The sequence below is a fragment of the Tyto alba genome, unplaced genomic scaffold (genome assembly GCF_018691265.1).
Source record: "Tyto alba isolate M040663 unplaced genomic scaffold, T.alba_DEE_v4.0 Super-Scaffold_16, whole genome shotgun sequence".
In the NCBI taxonomy this organism is placed as follows: domain Eukaryota; kingdom Metazoa; phylum Chordata; class Aves; order Strigiformes; family Tytonidae; genus Tyto; species Tyto alba.
The window spans coordinates 11245166-11262675 of NW_024881278.1; the positions used below are offsets into that span (position 1 = coordinate 11245166).

Sequence of the window (17510 nt, forward strand, 5' to 3'; positions counted from 1 at the left end):
CGCTTAAGTTGGTATGCTTGTGACTGTGCCCCTCACTTTAGATGCCTTACTTGATGGACATACACATGCGTTTGTTCTAAGACTGGTATTAATGCTCCTGGTGGCTGATAGAACATTCAAGAGAAGAGTACGATAGTGCACTAGTGTACTTCTGCCATGTGTTCCTTCCGTGATGCAGTTTGTTTCCATTAGCTTCTGGGGCAATCATGAAGTCAGTCTGAAACAGGAGGCTTTCTCAGGACAAAACAAATCGATACGATGTTGAGCCTTCCAACCAGACAATCTATCATATGGAAAACAAAATTAATTTCTTTGCAGTGCTATTGTGTTTTAGGTGCTCTTGGAAGATGAGGTATTTTTTTTATTTGGGGCACATTTGTGCATGTGTCCCCAGATATATTTTATTGGTGTTGTGAGGTGTGACAGCAGAATAGTACTTTATGTCTTCAGGATAAGAACTTCCATTAAACTAACTAATTCAGAAGCAGTCACTATAATTCACACTGCAGCAGGGAAAATGGCAACCTGCTCTGTCCTAGACATATTTTCAAGAGACTGAATCACATTACCCAGGTATCCAGGAGGACACAAATCATTGCTGTCTTGAATGTATGAGTATGTACATGCTTTAGAATCTCTTTCTCCCCTTTGTACCATATGAACAGAAGACAGAAGCTGTACACCCATCTCTTCATGCTGTGATGTAGTTAGCTGTCTGCAGTCTTAACACCTGTTGGTTAAAAACAGAAAACATCTTGAAATGGCAGTGTCCACACTCTCAAAATAACTTTAATACTTTGGATTTGAGATTAATGGCAACTTGGTTGTAACCAGTTCTACAGGAAGGTTTTATTATATCATGCATTTAAAAGTATGTTTGGGGTGTTCCTGCAGTGTTCAAAGAGCTGCCTTGACACTAGCAAGGTGTAGCTAAACCTAGAGGGTCTTTTTTGCAGTCTATCTTACCTGTCAGGAAAAGACTGAAAGGCTTGTATGAATTATATAACCTAGAACCCTTATGAGCTTCACAAGAGTCCAATTCTGTAGTATACATCATTTCAAATAAATTTGAAGGAGAAATTGAACATCCATTGCTGTATCAGAAGCATGAAACATTGTGAACGACATCCTGATTCCAACCCCTTACAAGCAGAAGTTAACTGAATTAAAGGCAGTGAAATTATGCTTTTACAAATTGGTTTAATTGAGATGTGGATGGTTTATTTTCCTCAGTGGACTATTTCTAAGGAGTTAAATGGCCTTTCTGGTGCAGCATTGAGTTTAGTGGATATTAAAAAACCTGAATGAAGCACAATATTGTCAGGGTTAAATATATATAAATACAATTTTGATTTTCCTGTTTTACAGAACTGCTGGGCATTAATAGACTACTGGTTTAAAAATTTTAAAAATACAGTTGCAAAATAGGGAGAGAAGAATAAATATGCTCTTACCAAAAGAACAAACAGTACTAGAAGTTTAACAGTAGCTGGGTATAGGGCTAAGTCTTGAAAATATGCTCCCATTTTCAGAGCACAGCAAATGCCTCACAGCAGTTTTCAACCAAACGATTCCTGAGCATGTCAGTTTAGGGTCCTAGTCTCGTAGTTCTCTCATGCAAATTCATGTGTGGTTTTGTCTGAACTAAAATTCAAACTCAGACTGAAGACAGTGCTATGGTTGGACCGTCAGTTCTAACAACCTGTGTTAGGATAAGGTACACATGAAGGATTTGAACAGACAATTTTCAGGCTCAGTTTCAGGGTTCCTCCTCCCCTTTTTAACTTCTGTGGTGCACATAGGTATCCTGTGTGTATAAATCATCATTTATGAGTCAAATTACCATCCACAGAGGTGCAGCACTGCCATGTTTGTTGTTACAGTGCCTTTGGGAAGACTGCATATCACATCCACACATCTCATTGTCAGTCCCGAAGCTGATGGATACTCTTCATAAAAGCAATGAGCAGTGAATATTTTTCATTAGTCAGCTTGAGCTAATAAACTCAATATTGCATACAACAAATGGTTATCAGTGAGGAGCATTAATTGACTGGGAACACATTCAGTGGGGTTCTGTAGTGAGCTCAAAAATATCTAACACTTTTATAAGTGGCCTGGAAGTCTGCATAAAGTCATTGCTGATGATGTGTGACTGTTAAAAGGACAAAAAAAAAAAAAAAAAGTGGTAAATAATAGTGATGGCAGGGCAGATGTAGTTTGTGAACACTATCACTTTGGAAGCCAGGAAGATTTAAAGGAAGCACTGCAGCAGTGCCAGATGCCAAGGTATGGGTCTAAGAAGATGGAGTGAAGGTTATGGAAACGTAGACAGTGTCCTGGAAATGTATAATTCTGATAAGTCACTTGTGGGGGTCTCATCCTCCAACTTATTCTGTATGAAACATCATGTGATGCTGTGACAAAGGGGTTTATGGAAATGGCTTTGTGGACACAAAAGGCTAAAATGTAAGAATTGGGGAGGATTTTGCCACCCTTTACAGCACTTTGAAACCAGCTCTGGAACAAGTGTGTTCCTGGGGTCTGTGGTTCTATGGAAAAAAAAAAAAAATTGGTGCATGTGTTACAAGAGCCCAAAAGAGGTGCTATCTCAGCCGATTTATAGTGTCAAAAAGAAAACTGTGCAGTGACTTGATTACAACGTAAGTGCTTTCAGGGGGAGAAAACATTAGATGCTTACAGTGAGCCTTGGAATTCATTGGTGAGAGATTTTCTTCTACTGTCTTTCATCACGTTAAGAGATGATACTTTCCTGGAAGACCTGTTTGAGCCTGCTATGTATTATGAATTAGCCAAAGAATAATTTTATGGCTGAATACAGGACCAAGTGGGTCAATAGTTATATCCTGTGATATGCATATCAGATTATGCTTATGTCTATATTCAGAGTGTATTATCAATATAAGAATAACGATATGGTAGCATTATGTTCATAATGCAGATATAACCATACCTTCCCAGGAATTAACCAAGTCGGACCAGAAAAAAAATAAGGTTTTCAGGTATAATTTCTATATCTAGAAACATTATGGTGCTGAACAGCAGCTATACAGTGCCTTAAACATGACAGTCCTATTGCATTAAACTGAGAATCTGCTTGCAAAAGAGCAGAAAGAGCATATTGAAACTACTACCCCAATCCTAATGTATCATTTATCTTTCTTAGCTTTGTATGTTTGTACATCCATAAATCCTGGTAGCTAGGAAAATGATTATTAGTTAGCCGCTTGCTCAGCCATTCTATCAGATATCTCACAGTTTGTTACATGTATTTTTTCCAGTAGCTGACTTTAGTTAAAGATCATTTTATGGAGTAAGCCTGCGTGCAGCTTTTCCAGCTGAGCTGGAGAGATGAGCCATGTTGCAAGAGTCTGTCAAAAATAATCTGCTGTCTGTACACTTTCCTTATCTGCCATTGCTCTGTGGACATGAGCACCCTGGGTGTTCTGTGCAGAAAACAAAATGGGATGTTACTCCAGTCTTGGTGAGAAACATGTTTTAGATTTGTGCTTTATTAATGGTAACAATCCATCCTGGCAGTTAGACATATTTTAATCTTAATTGGGTTCACCATGAAAGTTTGTTTATAAGTTCTAGTGTTTTACTTCAGAAGCAGTGGCAAATCCATGCACATATTAATAAAAGCAAGGATGGTATGCAGCTTCCTTTTCCCATCTAATCTATTGACTCATGGCAGTACTTTCATGGATGATGGTGGATAGTGGATTGATGGAATGATGTAGTCTCTCCTTCTTAGAGTCCTGAATTTTGTCTTGAAAATACGCTTATTAAGCTGGAATGCGTTAATATTTCACTAGTAAGTCATTTCACATTTTAGCTGTTAGTGTTTATCTGCTTAGAATTAGATGTTTACTTAATATTTCATCACTCTCAGTACTGTCATTTAAAAATAAAAATAATTTAGATAGCGCATTGCATTATATTTTAAGAATGCATTAGTGCTTTGTTTTATAGAAACTACTAGCATTCATAAAGCTGTAAAGATTATAATACCCTTATCTAATTTCTTCAACGTAGTGGGTTTCAGTATGTTTTTAAAAGGTCGAGTGGTTTCTTGAGAAAAAGTGGATGTGTAAATTGTGCTAGCAGAGCTATTTTCTTTCAAAAGTTGTTCTTTTCCCCATTTAACATTTCATAAGTGTTTCAATGTAGAAGTTGAGCCTACTTTTTGGATATTGCATCAGCAAATGGATTTTTGTAAAATAAAATGAAAAATTAAACATATTGACAGTTCGCTAGTGATTACACATTTCCCTGTAAATTCATATATGCATAAATAGTTCAATAATGATTGTTTTTTTCATTATGGTGTTTCAACTCAGATTAACTCTGAAAATCAAGCCAATAAATGTAGACCTACATGAAAGTTAGCTGCCAGCTTTGTGTTGTCCATCTAAAATGTGGCATTGTTAACTTTAAAACAAAGTATTTCCTCATATGAAAGTGTGTTCTGGGCAAGAACTTAAAGAATTGGGATATCTTGACTGAGCTGGTGCAGGTCAGATCCATATGTGTTAGATCTGTCATTGGAGTTGGTGGCTTTCCCTTCTATTTGCCCAAGGCTGCCTTGACACCAGCTGTCATCTGAAAAATTCCAAGAAGAGATCTGTATCTTCAGAGGCCTTTTCAGGACATAATTTAGCAAGGCATTCAAGAATTGCTTCAGTGGTTGATGTTCAGTGTGACTTTAAGGGCTTTTGCAGAATGGGGTGCACTGGAACGGACTTTCCATAGGAGTCGTTGGTGACAACACTGGCAGCTTTTCTCACACCTATCCCTCCTCAAAGTGCTTTATTCAGCAGTGAGTTTTTCTCCCATTTTGCACAGAGAATACGAGAAGTCCTGAAGCACAAATTTCAGGAAAGTGATAAGTATGTTATGGCAACCATCTTTTCCCTTCCTTAAGAACTTCCTAAATCACAAGCAGAGGAAACTGTCTAAGAGTTTTGAAGATAAAAATCCAGACCATTAGAGCAATGCAGTTTTCAATTTTCTTCAAAATCAGAATCTCAAAGCAAAATAAAATGTTTCACAATAATTCTCAGTCTCCTAAGTTAGACTACACAAAAAACCGAGGTGAAACATAATCACAAGGGGAAAATACTTAGCTAATTGGAAACACTTTGCAGATTTTTAGAAAAATAAGCTGCATTTCATAAAAAAATTAGAGTGACATGTTGCATATCACAGATTAATTGAAATGGAAAATATTAGTGAAGATTTTCTTAATGTATAAGTAGGGAATCAGATTACTTCACCTTTTAACAGATACAACTAAATCACTGCTGGGAGTCTACCCACGGCAATTATGATATTGCATGGTGGACTGCTCATTATAGTTCTGCAGTCCTAAAGCACTCCTCTACTTTTATCTCAGTGAGCATCTGTTTCTATTATTTACAGTTTCTGTTTCTATGTCTTGCCAAAAGCGTTAAAAAACCCCTATATGTACAAGTTTAAACCTTTCCATTTGAAATAGATTATTCTTTTATCGTAAAACGTCTGCAAGGCATAAATACACAAATTGAAATGCCACTTTTAAACAGAACTGAAAGGCTGGATCTTGCTTTGGCCAAGGGCTACTTTTTTGCTGCACTGCCGACACAGAACAGATTTTTATCTCTTAAATGCTGTTTTCTATCTGTATGGGTACATTTGGTTTCTTCTGCTTGGCAAAGGCTTGTCCAAATAATGGCCTCACTTTTCTTGTTTCCATTGGCTTGTGTGTGATCATGCATATCCCTCAGAGAACGTGCTGACACAGACTTGGCAGATGCAGTGAGTGTGACGAAACACCTCTGTGGTCCAGAACTTTGGGGCACAGGGGTGGTTAAATCTAGCATTTTCATGCTTCGTGGAAGAACACAAAATCAATGTTTTTAATTTTTGTAGTTGCAGTCAAGTTAGTTTGTATGCTGTTGATGAGGGTTGATTCTGATTGCCTTGGATTTCTTACATTTTTTATGTCTCTGGTCATGTAATGAGCATGAAATCATCCTCACTGCACCCTGTATTGCCCCCAAACAGTTCAACTGCACAGTAGCTTTGGTGATCACAATTGAAGGCCAAACTCTATTTTCTCTTATAAATGGTATAACCAAAAGCAGAATTTAACCCCAGAAGGTTGTTTTTTTTTTTTAAAAAATTGTTTCAGATAACTTTTCATGTTGGAAATGTTCCAGAAATAATACATGGAAAAAATTATATAGAATTTCCCAAAACCTTTCACTGATTACAATAAAATGCAATGATATGAGCAATGACCTTTCGACAGTTTGTCCTATTCTATCCTCCCAACTTGCAGTGTGATTAAAGTTAATTAGGAGTCTTGCACATAGTTAATAAGACTTCTCTTATTGATGGCTTCTACCTAAATACTGGATACTCACGGGGTTACAGACCGATGGAAATCTAAAATAAGAGCTGAGCACAGTGTTTTCCATTTGCCATTGTTCATTTATATAATACAAGTATTATTTCTGTCAAGAGACATTCTATATAGCAGCTCTTTGCTAACATGAAACGTAGATCATCCAGATTGTTACCTGGGTAAAAGTCAGAAGAACACATTCAGTTGTTCTATCTCAGACCTAGCTAATTTTAGATACAGTTGGGTTGAAATATTCTTAATTTTCCAGCTGTTGAAAACCTATTGAAAAAGAAACTGCTTACAGTCAACTTCTGGTTAAATTTCTATAGGAAAAGTAACCTTCTATGCTATGACATTATGATTTAGAAGTTCAGAGTCCTTTTACCTTGGAGAACTGCAAAATGTCACTCTTGGAGTGATGTGGGGCATGGTACTGTACTTATAACAATTCATTTTTTATACTTTAATCTTCCTCTTTAATGATTCTATCATTTTTCCTGCCTATTTTAGCAGCTGCCATACAATATTAGCTCCTTAAATGCTGCACAGGCAGTACAAAGGGTCTTTTTAAAACTCTTGGTAACAAAATATGACCTTTAATTTATCAGACAAGTCCTATGTTTTCTTATCTCCTTCTTGTTGCTTTTAATCTTCTCTTGCTTGCTTTTGATATAATACACCAATCTCTCAAAGTAAGCAATCCAACACTGCACAAACTGAGACAGATATGGCATTAGAGTGAGGAAGTGAGTCAGGAAGAGCACACTCTTCATTTAATTAGTAATTAATCCAGTGAAAAATAATCAAAACAAAACAGGGCGGAAGGTAGTTGATTTGAAGTGAAGGTTCAGATCTCTCTGAGAGGTTAATGAGAGTTCTCATTTTTATCCTGTACAAAGTTGTAAAAATATGATTTAGTTTGTTTAATATGCAGACATGAAACAAGGTGCTTACAGGTGAACATGAGATATTTTGGTACAGTCTGTAGTATTAGTGGAATGGGAATCAACTTACACATATATATTTCAATATTCTGGTAACTGGATTCTTCTTTAAGGCAATCTACATTTTGCTTTGTGTTTAGCAATGTTATAAGCCACCGATGAGGGATTTCACTCTGCTGTGAAGACTGCCATCAATCATTCTGTGAGCAGAATATTCTCTTGGGGTACATAATATTCATTATAAGGAATCTGGGAGTCCCTCTAGGGTGAAAAAGGCCATATTATGTTAGCGTCATGTAATATGAACTTGCCAGGTTTGACATTAAAGTTTGACGTCATACCTCATAGTAGTTTCTTTTTTTATAGGTTAGCTCTTCTGGAATAAGGTAAGGCATTGTAGAGTTGCACTTGTCCTTATTTGCTACAGGTTCTTTCTCTAACTTTAGAGTTTCTTTGTAGTTTTATCTTCTCCCCAAGCTAACGGTAAGGTTTGTTGAAGATGTCCAATGGGAAAAATACACATCCTAGCAGTGTGTGTCTACCTTCCCTTTGAACACTGGAGGAGACCAAAATCAGCCTTCTGGATATGTTACTCCTCATAGATTAGTGTTCAAGGGTGACCACTCTGTCCTCCTCCATCTCTCCCAATTCATCATCCTACACATTGTAACAGGTAGAGCGGGCATATTTTAGCAACACAGAAAAACAAACAGCTTCATCTGATCCATCCAGAACTCGTTCCTGGATCAAACACTGGATAGCCAAGTCTGTAAGCACTCAGCAAAAATATAGGTCAGAGCAGTGTCAGTGTCCCCCACAAGCACAATGATTTCCTGGGGTGGACCTGGACCACTTCTCTGCCCCTGATAACCCGGTTTCACATCTGAATGTCCTGGACCCGGGGTGTTGTGATGGAAAAGGTGATCTTGTGTTTTCAAGCCTAAAGGCAAGCTTACTGATGGCTGCTGAGGACAAGATGATTATGGGTAATAGTAGGGCTGTTTATGAAGGCAACAGGCAGCATCAGATGGTGAGATGTGCTGCAGAGTATTGAGGAGCTAGGTTAGTTAGGAGCAAGACTTGCTAGCAGTCTACAGTGGCAGATGAAGTAAGGTTATACCCTAGCAAACCCTACTCATCATGCATGGAAAGTCTGGTAACATATTCTGAGTCTGCAGCATACCTGTGGGTAGGGAGGCCCAGGCTGAGTGACCTCTCTAAGGGGTCTTTGGTCAAACACTGCAATGTAGACAAAGCCATTGAGTTCCTTAGATGACAGTTAAATACTACATAAATTTGAATCTTAATATAGCTTTAGAGAATATTTGTATATTGTCTATCTGAAACACATTACAGTCTGGATCTATTGCACTGTTAACATCAGTTTATGTTCTGACTCCGATGACACTGAAAGCATCCGTGTATGGCCAAGACATGGAGCCAGCATAAACAGCAGCATGACAAAATTATGTGCAAGTCATGTAGAAGTTTATGCTTGCCATTGATAGCACTTAAAATATCACTTCCTCTTTTGCTGGGAAGAGGCAATATGCATGTGCAAAATCATCTGTTGTATAAATTTTAGACCACAGTCTTTCAATTTCCAGTTTATTCCAACAATAATATATATTTGTATACAAAGTAATAGTAATAGATGATTCAAAATAACATTAGTATGGGCCATTACCAAGCTTTAATTTCCTAGTCTAACCACGTGAGACGCTATGTGGACTGTTTTCCTCTGTACAACAGAGATGCTGTGGCTTCCTCTCATGCCGTGCAGTTGATACTTCAGTCAGGTTTCATCCCTAACTACACCTGGAGGAATGATATGGGTCTCTGACTTCCTCTTGCAGATATCAGGGGACTCATGATTCAGAAATAGCAGTGTTGAGATTACGATGAGCAAAACTAGTGAGAGAGGGGTGGTTTATAAATGGAGATAGACCTTGGTTTCATCACTTAGTTATTTATTTCCCTAGCAGATCACTGAGACTAACAAGGTGAATTTGTATTCTGTTAAAGGGTTTGTTTCAAAAAAAATATTCTCTAGTCTAGGTTGTTCTTCACAGACTCTCGATTTTCAACCTTCTTACTTATTCTCTTTCAAGGATGCTGCTATTTCACATCAATAACTGACACCTTTATTTCAGAGAACAAAATAGAATTACACTCCAGCACTGACAATATAATAAATCAGGAGGGATAAAATACATATTAGTGAAGTTCACATAGTTGGTTTGTCCCAGCTGACCTATAGATATAAAGGTATGATTAAAGTTTTTTTGGACTGCTTCTTCTCAATCTTGCCACAAGATTTAGCTCTGACTCAAAGATTTGACCTTTGCTGCTCCTCTCTGCTTACCTTGATTCTTTGGAATTATTGTTATTCCCTTGAAGTCTCTCTGCCCGTACAAAATTAACACTCTGTTGTGACAAAATATTATCTATTTGGCAGAAGAATGAAGCCATCTAGAATTCAATCAGATTAGACAATGTCATGGTACACGTCCTGAGTGAATCATTTCTACCCAGCTTTTTTAATCATAGAAATCTCAGCCATATAACCAGGAAGAGTCATGCTGGATAGTCACATAGCTGTCTACAATTGAAGTTTAGGCATATCGGTTGTTTTTCATGAACTAAGGTTGAAAAGCATGCCTGCCAGAGCACTTAATCTTTCAAATGGGTAACAGAAATAAAAGCCCAAAGCCACAGGTTTATTTAGAGTATGAAAATATTTATTAACCTTCTTGGAAGTGTTTTTACTGAAAAAGTTCTTTGTGGTTCACCATATTGGTAAAAACAAGCATAAATAAAGGAAGCATGAAAAATGTGCACTGAATACTCTTGAAAAAAACAATATGTGGTATTTATGTTTTCCCTACTGGGGATGAGATTACCAGATGAAGTAAATGCACACAGTTTTACTGAATTTTGTGGGTCTATCTCGATTTGTTGCATCTGAGTGTATGACTCCAACCAGCTGTTTGGGAAGAAGCAGTTATTGAAAAGATGTGTGTTTTTCATGTTGTAATAATAGGATGTTGGTTGCTTTTAACATCGCTTCCATTATTTTCATTGTTACATATATATACACATATATATATATATTAAATGTAGTTGTTAAGTTACCTGTGTGTCTACTAGTTTCATCATTACTAAACCTGTGTTCTTGTTGAAACTAAATCTGGATAAATTCCACACCATTTCCCCATAGCCCTTCCATTCATATTATATCCTAGAAGAATTTAACCTAATGTAAATAAGCTAAAGCGAATTAGATGCATTTGGCAATGCACTTTTTCTCTGATGAGGAATGGGCTAATGTAACCAGAAATTATTTTTTTGTGTGATTTTTACAAATCAAATGGTTATTTCCTTGCTTTTCATTTGTGTTTTGCTTCCAGTGGTTCAGGACTGCTGCAGTTAGTATAAAACATAATTTATAGATAGATTCACATTATAAGAGGGTGCAATATTCTCAAAAACCATACATACTGCATGGACTTTTAAATTGAATAATTCAAAGAAATGTATAAACTGGCCAAGACTAAATTTATGCTGTTAATTCACAGAGAAGTTTCCATGATCACCATAGAGATGTCCTGGAGCAGCTGCCAAGTAGTGAAAGTGAAGGCGGCTTGTCTAGGATAAATCCCGTGTTCATAATGTAATTACAGGAGAGAGTTGCCATAGCATTAGGGATCCAGACTGGTGACTGAGAGGGTCCTTCTACCAAATGCACCTGATTTACACCCACTGGTTTAATAAACGGCATAGTGGTTAATGCCTTTCCAACATGTGCAGTTGTGAGCACTGTTTCATTTTGACATGACTATATGGTTCTTCTGAGGCCTAGAGAGCATTTGTTCATGAAAGGCATCCAGTGATTAACAGTGGGTGGATCTGATGAGTGAATGATGATCTACATCCATGAGACTTACTCCCATTGCATTAATAGATTCCTTTTGCTTGCAAATAGCTTCTGAAAAATTTGGCCTTTTCTTATAAATGACATAGAAGAATCCTGCTCACTCCCCTTCCTTTATTTTTTTTTTTTTTAATATAGATTAAAAAAAAAAAATCATACCCAACAGCAACAGAACCTCATGATCCATTTGTTTTAAGTTAAGGAAACCTTTCAGAAATAGGACGTTCTCTCACTTAATGAATTAACTGATAATGCCTCAATAAAAACTGTAGAAACATCCTAGTGATATGTGTGAAAAGTAACTTGCTGTCAGGGAATATAAATTATTAACTCACTGGTGTATATATATATATATTTAATTGAAGATACAAATCTGGAACAGAAACATGGAGGATCTCTCTACTTATCTTTGTTCCCATGTTGATCACGTGACATTTCTCATGTTTTTCCTGTACTTCTCAAATTTCCGTTTAGTCACAGAAAGTTTGTTGTAAGTGACAGAGCCCAGGATGAAAAGTAGTAATTTTAAAGCTCGTGACAGGAAAAAAAAAAATTAAATCATTCTGTATTCTCACAACATCAGAAGACTTGTGATCTGAAGGCTTTTATTCAAAGTTTTCACTTTATTGGGAAGGCAGAAAAGGGAGAGTTTCAGTGAAAGATTGTTTTACAGAGAATGTTTCTGAAAGTTGGGAATAGAGCAAAATGTGTGAAAAGAGGGTATATATTTTTATATATAAACCCATGCAATTTTTTATTACTGACATGCATATAGAAGTTCACATAGCATATTTGCCCAGAGAAGTTGTGGATGACCCCCCATTGGAAGTGTTCAAGGCCAGGTTGAATGGACTTTGAGCAATGTGATCTAGTGAAAGATATCTCTGCCCATAGCAGCGGGGTTGGACTAGATGGTCTTCACATGTCCCTGCCAACCCAAACCATTTTATGATTCTATATTGGAAAGTGAATAGGAAAAGGACATCCTCTCAAAAGAAAATATATCAGCTTCTGGCATAGTGAACTATGTCCATGTTAAGCGAAATGAGGAAGATGTGAAACACAGAAAGTAGCAATTCATGTCATTGCAGAATAAGTATTTGCATAAAAAGACCATGTTTTTTGGCACAGAAGCTGTTGCTCTTTCTATTTCTGGGGGCTATGGTACCGATTCTTCCCTGCAAGCTTGTTATATCTTGTGGAGCTGATAGTGGGGATAATTGTCTGACAAACTAGGACATTGGTTTTCTGATTTTGGATAATACTTTGGTTTGCTAATTAGCAGTAGGGTCCTAGCTAAAGAAAATGTATTTCTGAGCACTGTGTGGGCTACTGCATCCTGTACTTACATTTCCACTGCAGATACAGGATGTGGTTTGTTGGTGTGTTTTGAAGTGAAAGACAGTATGAATGTTTGAGCTAGTAAGACTGACTTTGGATTCAGACCTGAATTAGGAATGACAGCTTTTTACTCATCTGGCATTTCTTATCTCTCAGGTTCTTTACTAATATGAACAATGGAAGAAAAAGGTATCCTTGGTCTAAAATACTACTGCCATCAAAAACCTGTACATTGAAGGAAATATTTAGGTTTACCATTCTCCTAAGAAATGTTTTAAGTAGAAAGCATGGCTTTCTGAGGGATCACACCTATATCATTCAAGCACAAAAAGTTATAATTAGAAATAAATATTTGAAGTTATTTGCTAATTATTCCTCATTGTCTGATATTTTTCTGAGTGTACCAGCCTTATTTTACCTCATTTTTTATATAAAGAAGTAAAAGATCTCTGCACAGACTGAAAATAAATACAGTTTTCAAATATGACAAGTGTTTGTATTGCACTGCCGAGTTCTGGTTAGTTTTTAATTTATGAAATGCAGCTACACATGGCCTCTTGCTAAATTTTAAAGCACTTCCACGTTTCATAACCAGGCTACCTTTCAGCAAGTCACTTTTGTCAAAGCCTTGGTGTTCCTTCAAGACATTGTCAACGTGTGCTATAAGAATGTACAAATGGTGCATACCCTGGTCTGTTCTGTACCATATATTTGAATCTCTGGAATTTATTTAAATGAATTGAAGAAGAATGTGTTTTTTCTGATTAGGAAATAAGTTACAGCAGGTCTATTACTAGACAGCAGAAGTAAGTGTGCCTTTAGATGGTGATTAAGAGTTGTGTTGTTCTTCTTCTTTAAATGACTAACCTGGAGTGAGAGGTTGGATGTCTTTTGAAAACTTAAACCTGTTTCACCTGAACATGTTTAACTAGTTAATAAGAAACATCAAAAAAGACAAAACCCTGAGGTCAATGATCATTTTTTGTAAAGCCATTCGATGATGTTTAAATTTGTTTTTTGGGTCTGTCTATAACATAAGTTTAATAACCTAGCTCAAATGCAGATTTCTAATTTTCAATTAACATAGGAATAATTTTGTTTGCTAAAATAAAATAAATGAATGAATGAAAAGTCTGAACCATGAAATGTTCTAGGTAGCACTTTTTAAAATTCCAAATTTCAAAAAATCATGTGGCAACTGTATAGCTCAATCTTTAAGTATTAACTTTTAACCTTTGACCTTACAGATTTTAACCAATGAAATGTCTCTTTAAACTTTAAAGGAAACAATGATAACGAGCGCCTGGCGATTGCTAGACAGCGAATTCCATATCGACTTGGTCGAGTAGTTGATGAATGGCTACTCGACAAAGGTAAAAAACATTGATTAAAACTTCAAATAAAAAAATAATTTGAACATAACCAAGTAGTACTTCATTGTAACACTAATAAACATAAAAAATAAATTTCAGTAAAACTAAATTAAAAACAAATTTTAAAAAGTAAAATATAGAGTAATATTTGCATACCTTGTATAATAATTTCTATACATTTCTAGAAGTATCAGCTGTTTAATAATCTTACCCTGTTAACTTAAGGTTAAAGGGACTGTTAAATATAATCCACTAACTCAATCTATGAAGGTACTCATAGCAAACATTAACCAAAAATTATAAATCATTCATAGATTATATTACATGTTCCAGCATCTAAATTATTAACTAAAAATATATGTAGTTACGATATCTTCATTATGGTCCTGAAAAAAAAATTTGTTTAAACTGTAGGTATCTTAAATAGTGGGCAATATGAATTGCCAATCAAAATGAAGTCCCTTTAACGTTTGCAACCTTCTAAGGGGATTTTGGAACAAACACTAATTAAAACAGAACTTAAAGTTGTGTGCATGCTTTTTGTGAGCAGAAACCAATCTGCTAAAGTGACTATTCTATTTACTAAGAGTGGTACTGTTGCTGAGGATTTCTCTGTTTAATGGAAATGTGCCATGATTTCTCCATTGGTATGTGTATCATTTCTGAAGCCGCTTTTACATCTAAAATCTTTTATTTTAATTGATAGCCTTGCTGAAAGCCAATCAGACATCTATTTTTGAATCTGCCTCTGAGATACTCATTGTGAACCATGTGTTTCTTTTCAGTGTGTATGTTGAAGGAAAATAAACATTTAAATACAAAAAGGAAACATTTATTTAAAAATGTAAATATTTTATTCACTTATATAGAGATATGACAGATAACTGCATAACACATTCTTTAAAATTCACTTGACCTAGTGACTTGTTGGCATATATATAAACTTTCTCTGTGTGTATATACATATTCAAATATGTCTATACATACATAAACTCACATGTACATACTTAAAGCTATAGGCCTTATGCTATATTGTGTGGAAAACACTTTAAAATGTCGGCAGACTTGAAGAAAAATTAATCTTAAGGAATTAGAAACTTGGCATTCTTGACACACACCAAAAAGCTTAACACTGCTTTCAGGTAAAAGGGAGAGGAGTATCATTTGTAGTTCTAAACACATTTGCAAATTTATTTGATTGGCCTTTTAGCAAAAAAAAAAAAAAAAAAAAACCAACAAACTCAAAACGTCGTAAATTAAGAAAAATGCAAATGCCCTCAGAATTTATGCATTTCATGGACACCTCATTAAAAAGCAATGAATTATGAGTCAAATCCTTTTCTTATAGTTTATTGCTATCATTATTCACCCCATGACAATCTGTTATCACTCGTATAGAGTATAGTGTTCACAGTCAACATTTTTGCATGTATATAATATTATTTTCACAGGGCGTCAGCTCACAATCTTCAATAGCCAAGCTACCATAAAAATTGGAGGCAAGGAACGTGGCCACCCTTTCCAAGGCCAGCTCTCTGGTCTTTACTACAATGGCTTGAAAGTTCTGAATATGGCAGCAGAAAATGATGCCAACATCGTGATAGAAGGAAATGTGAGACTTGTTGGTGAAGTGCCTTCCTCTATGACAACCGAGTCCACAGCCACAGCCATGCAGTCTGAGATGTCCACATCAGTCATGGAAACAACCACCACTTTGGCCACGAGTACCGCAAGAAGAGGAAAGACCCCAACAAAAGAACCTATTGGTCAGGTTAGTCAGCTTCCTTGTCTTTTGAAAATATTTTCCTGTCTTTGAGTGCAGCTTCCAATATCACATTCACTCTGCAGATGAAATTCTTCTTGTTGAAAAAATGCATGAATTACAGATAAAAGTTCTGTACCGTACGTTGTTCATGGATGCAGTGTTGACCTGCATTTAGAGGGAAAGTAAGGACTTTGCTGTTTTTCTAAATTATGCAAGCATACCAGTTCAGATTTTTCCTGTGCTGAATTTTATTGCCCTGTCATCCATCTTTATAGTGATGCATAATTTTAAATACTCTTTCTTCCTTTGATGGCTTATATTGATTATTTTCAGTGTAGGAATGCAGGGTGTCTGGAATTAGAGATAATGAAATGAAGTGATGACTTTATCCATGAGATAGGGAAAAGAGACCCAGTTTGAAGAGGGAAAAGGAAGGAGAGGTGAAGACAAAAAGTTGGAAGAGTCTGGAAAAGAGGGAATTAGCACTTTCTCTAGTCCCACAATCAATCATCTTGAGCAAAATTCCTCATAAGAAGCAGTGGCAGCAGAGGGAATTAAGAGCACTCTGCACCCTGGGAGACTCAGGCTCCAAGTCAGAGGCTGTTGTTTACTGTTTGTTGAGGTTATTTGCATTTCATGAATTTAGTGATATATTTAGTAGCTTTCAGGTTTTGTCAGGATCTCTGTATAATATGTGGGGGAATTTAATTATCAGGAAAAGGAGGGGGAAAAACAGGTGAGTGAATTAAGTACCTTCATCTTGTGGATACCCAGAGCAACAGCATTCAGACTTTGTGCTTTAAAAACCTAAAACTTACAAGGACATTTCTGTGGCAGGGAAGATTATTTTATATTTATCCTGTATTAAAAAAAAAAAAAAAAAGGCCACAAACCAAACAAACAAAAACGGGTGCACTGCTAAAAGCTTTTTCTATGTCCACTTGGTTCCCGTGCTTGCTTGTGTGCCCACTGTGCCATCAAGCCATGACAGCTACAGTCTGAGATCCAGAATTAGGACAAGGAGCAAGGAAAGCATCATGAGCCGTAGGGAGGAACAGGAGCACAACGTGATGAATGAGGTTAATTTTCTCAGGAATGGAGGAGAACATGCTGATTAGATTGGGAAGCTGAGGTCAAGTTGCCTGTTTTCTGTGTAAAACCTCAACTCACAGTTTGAATTTGATCGGGGCATCAAACTTGGCACTTCAGCTTCTCTGTCACTTTTGTACAAATATTATTTTATAAGCTGAAGCAGAATATTTAAGTTAAAAGTGAGCTTTTAAAAAAACATTTTGACTTGTATTTCCAAACACACGCATGTTTTAGGAATTTTTCTTGTTTATGTAAAATTCATGAGAATCCAAAGGGGAAAAAAAGGGGTAGGGCAACTAAAACCCAATTACAGATACGTGGAACTAGCTGTCTTCAAAAATAGCATCCGTTGTTGATTGTAGTTGAAGTTCTTTTAATAATGATTGTACTAAGCTACAGTGTTTTTATTAAATGGGCAATACATTTTCTTTGTTATTAATTCTGTTTTAAATAGTATCTTCCATTTTATCATCCAGCTAGTCTGATCTCAGTAATTTGGAGCAATGAAATGTAAGGCTTCATCAAATTTACGCAAGGGAGATCTGCATCTAAAAGTGCAGGACATCCTCTCAGCATGGAAGAATTTGGGCTAAATTAATGCTACTAAATTAACATTAAACCAAGTTAAAGTGCTCTAACAGTTCCCAAC

The 17510-nt window shown here is 36.3% G+C and overlaps 1 protein-coding gene across 36 annotated transcripts in view; it reads left to right on the forward strand.

Annotated features, from left to right (window-relative positions):
* The window catches only part of NRXN1 (neurexin 1), a 722710-nt gene that overhangs the window by 608578 nt on the left and 96622 nt on the right, over positions 1-17510 (forward strand). For 24 of the 36 annotated variants that reach the window (XM_042789877.1, XM_042789881.1, XM_042789885.1 and 21 more), the window contains 2 exons: positions 13915-14004; positions 15456-15775. In XM_042789877.1, coding sequence (XP_042645811.1) covers positions 13915-14004; positions 15456-15775 — 410 coding nt within the window. The remainder of the gene's footprint in view (positions 1-13914; positions 14005-15455; positions 15776-17510) is intronic. The other 12 variants (XM_042789898.1, XM_042789900.1, XM_042789914.1 and 9 more) reach the window with 1 other exon arrangement.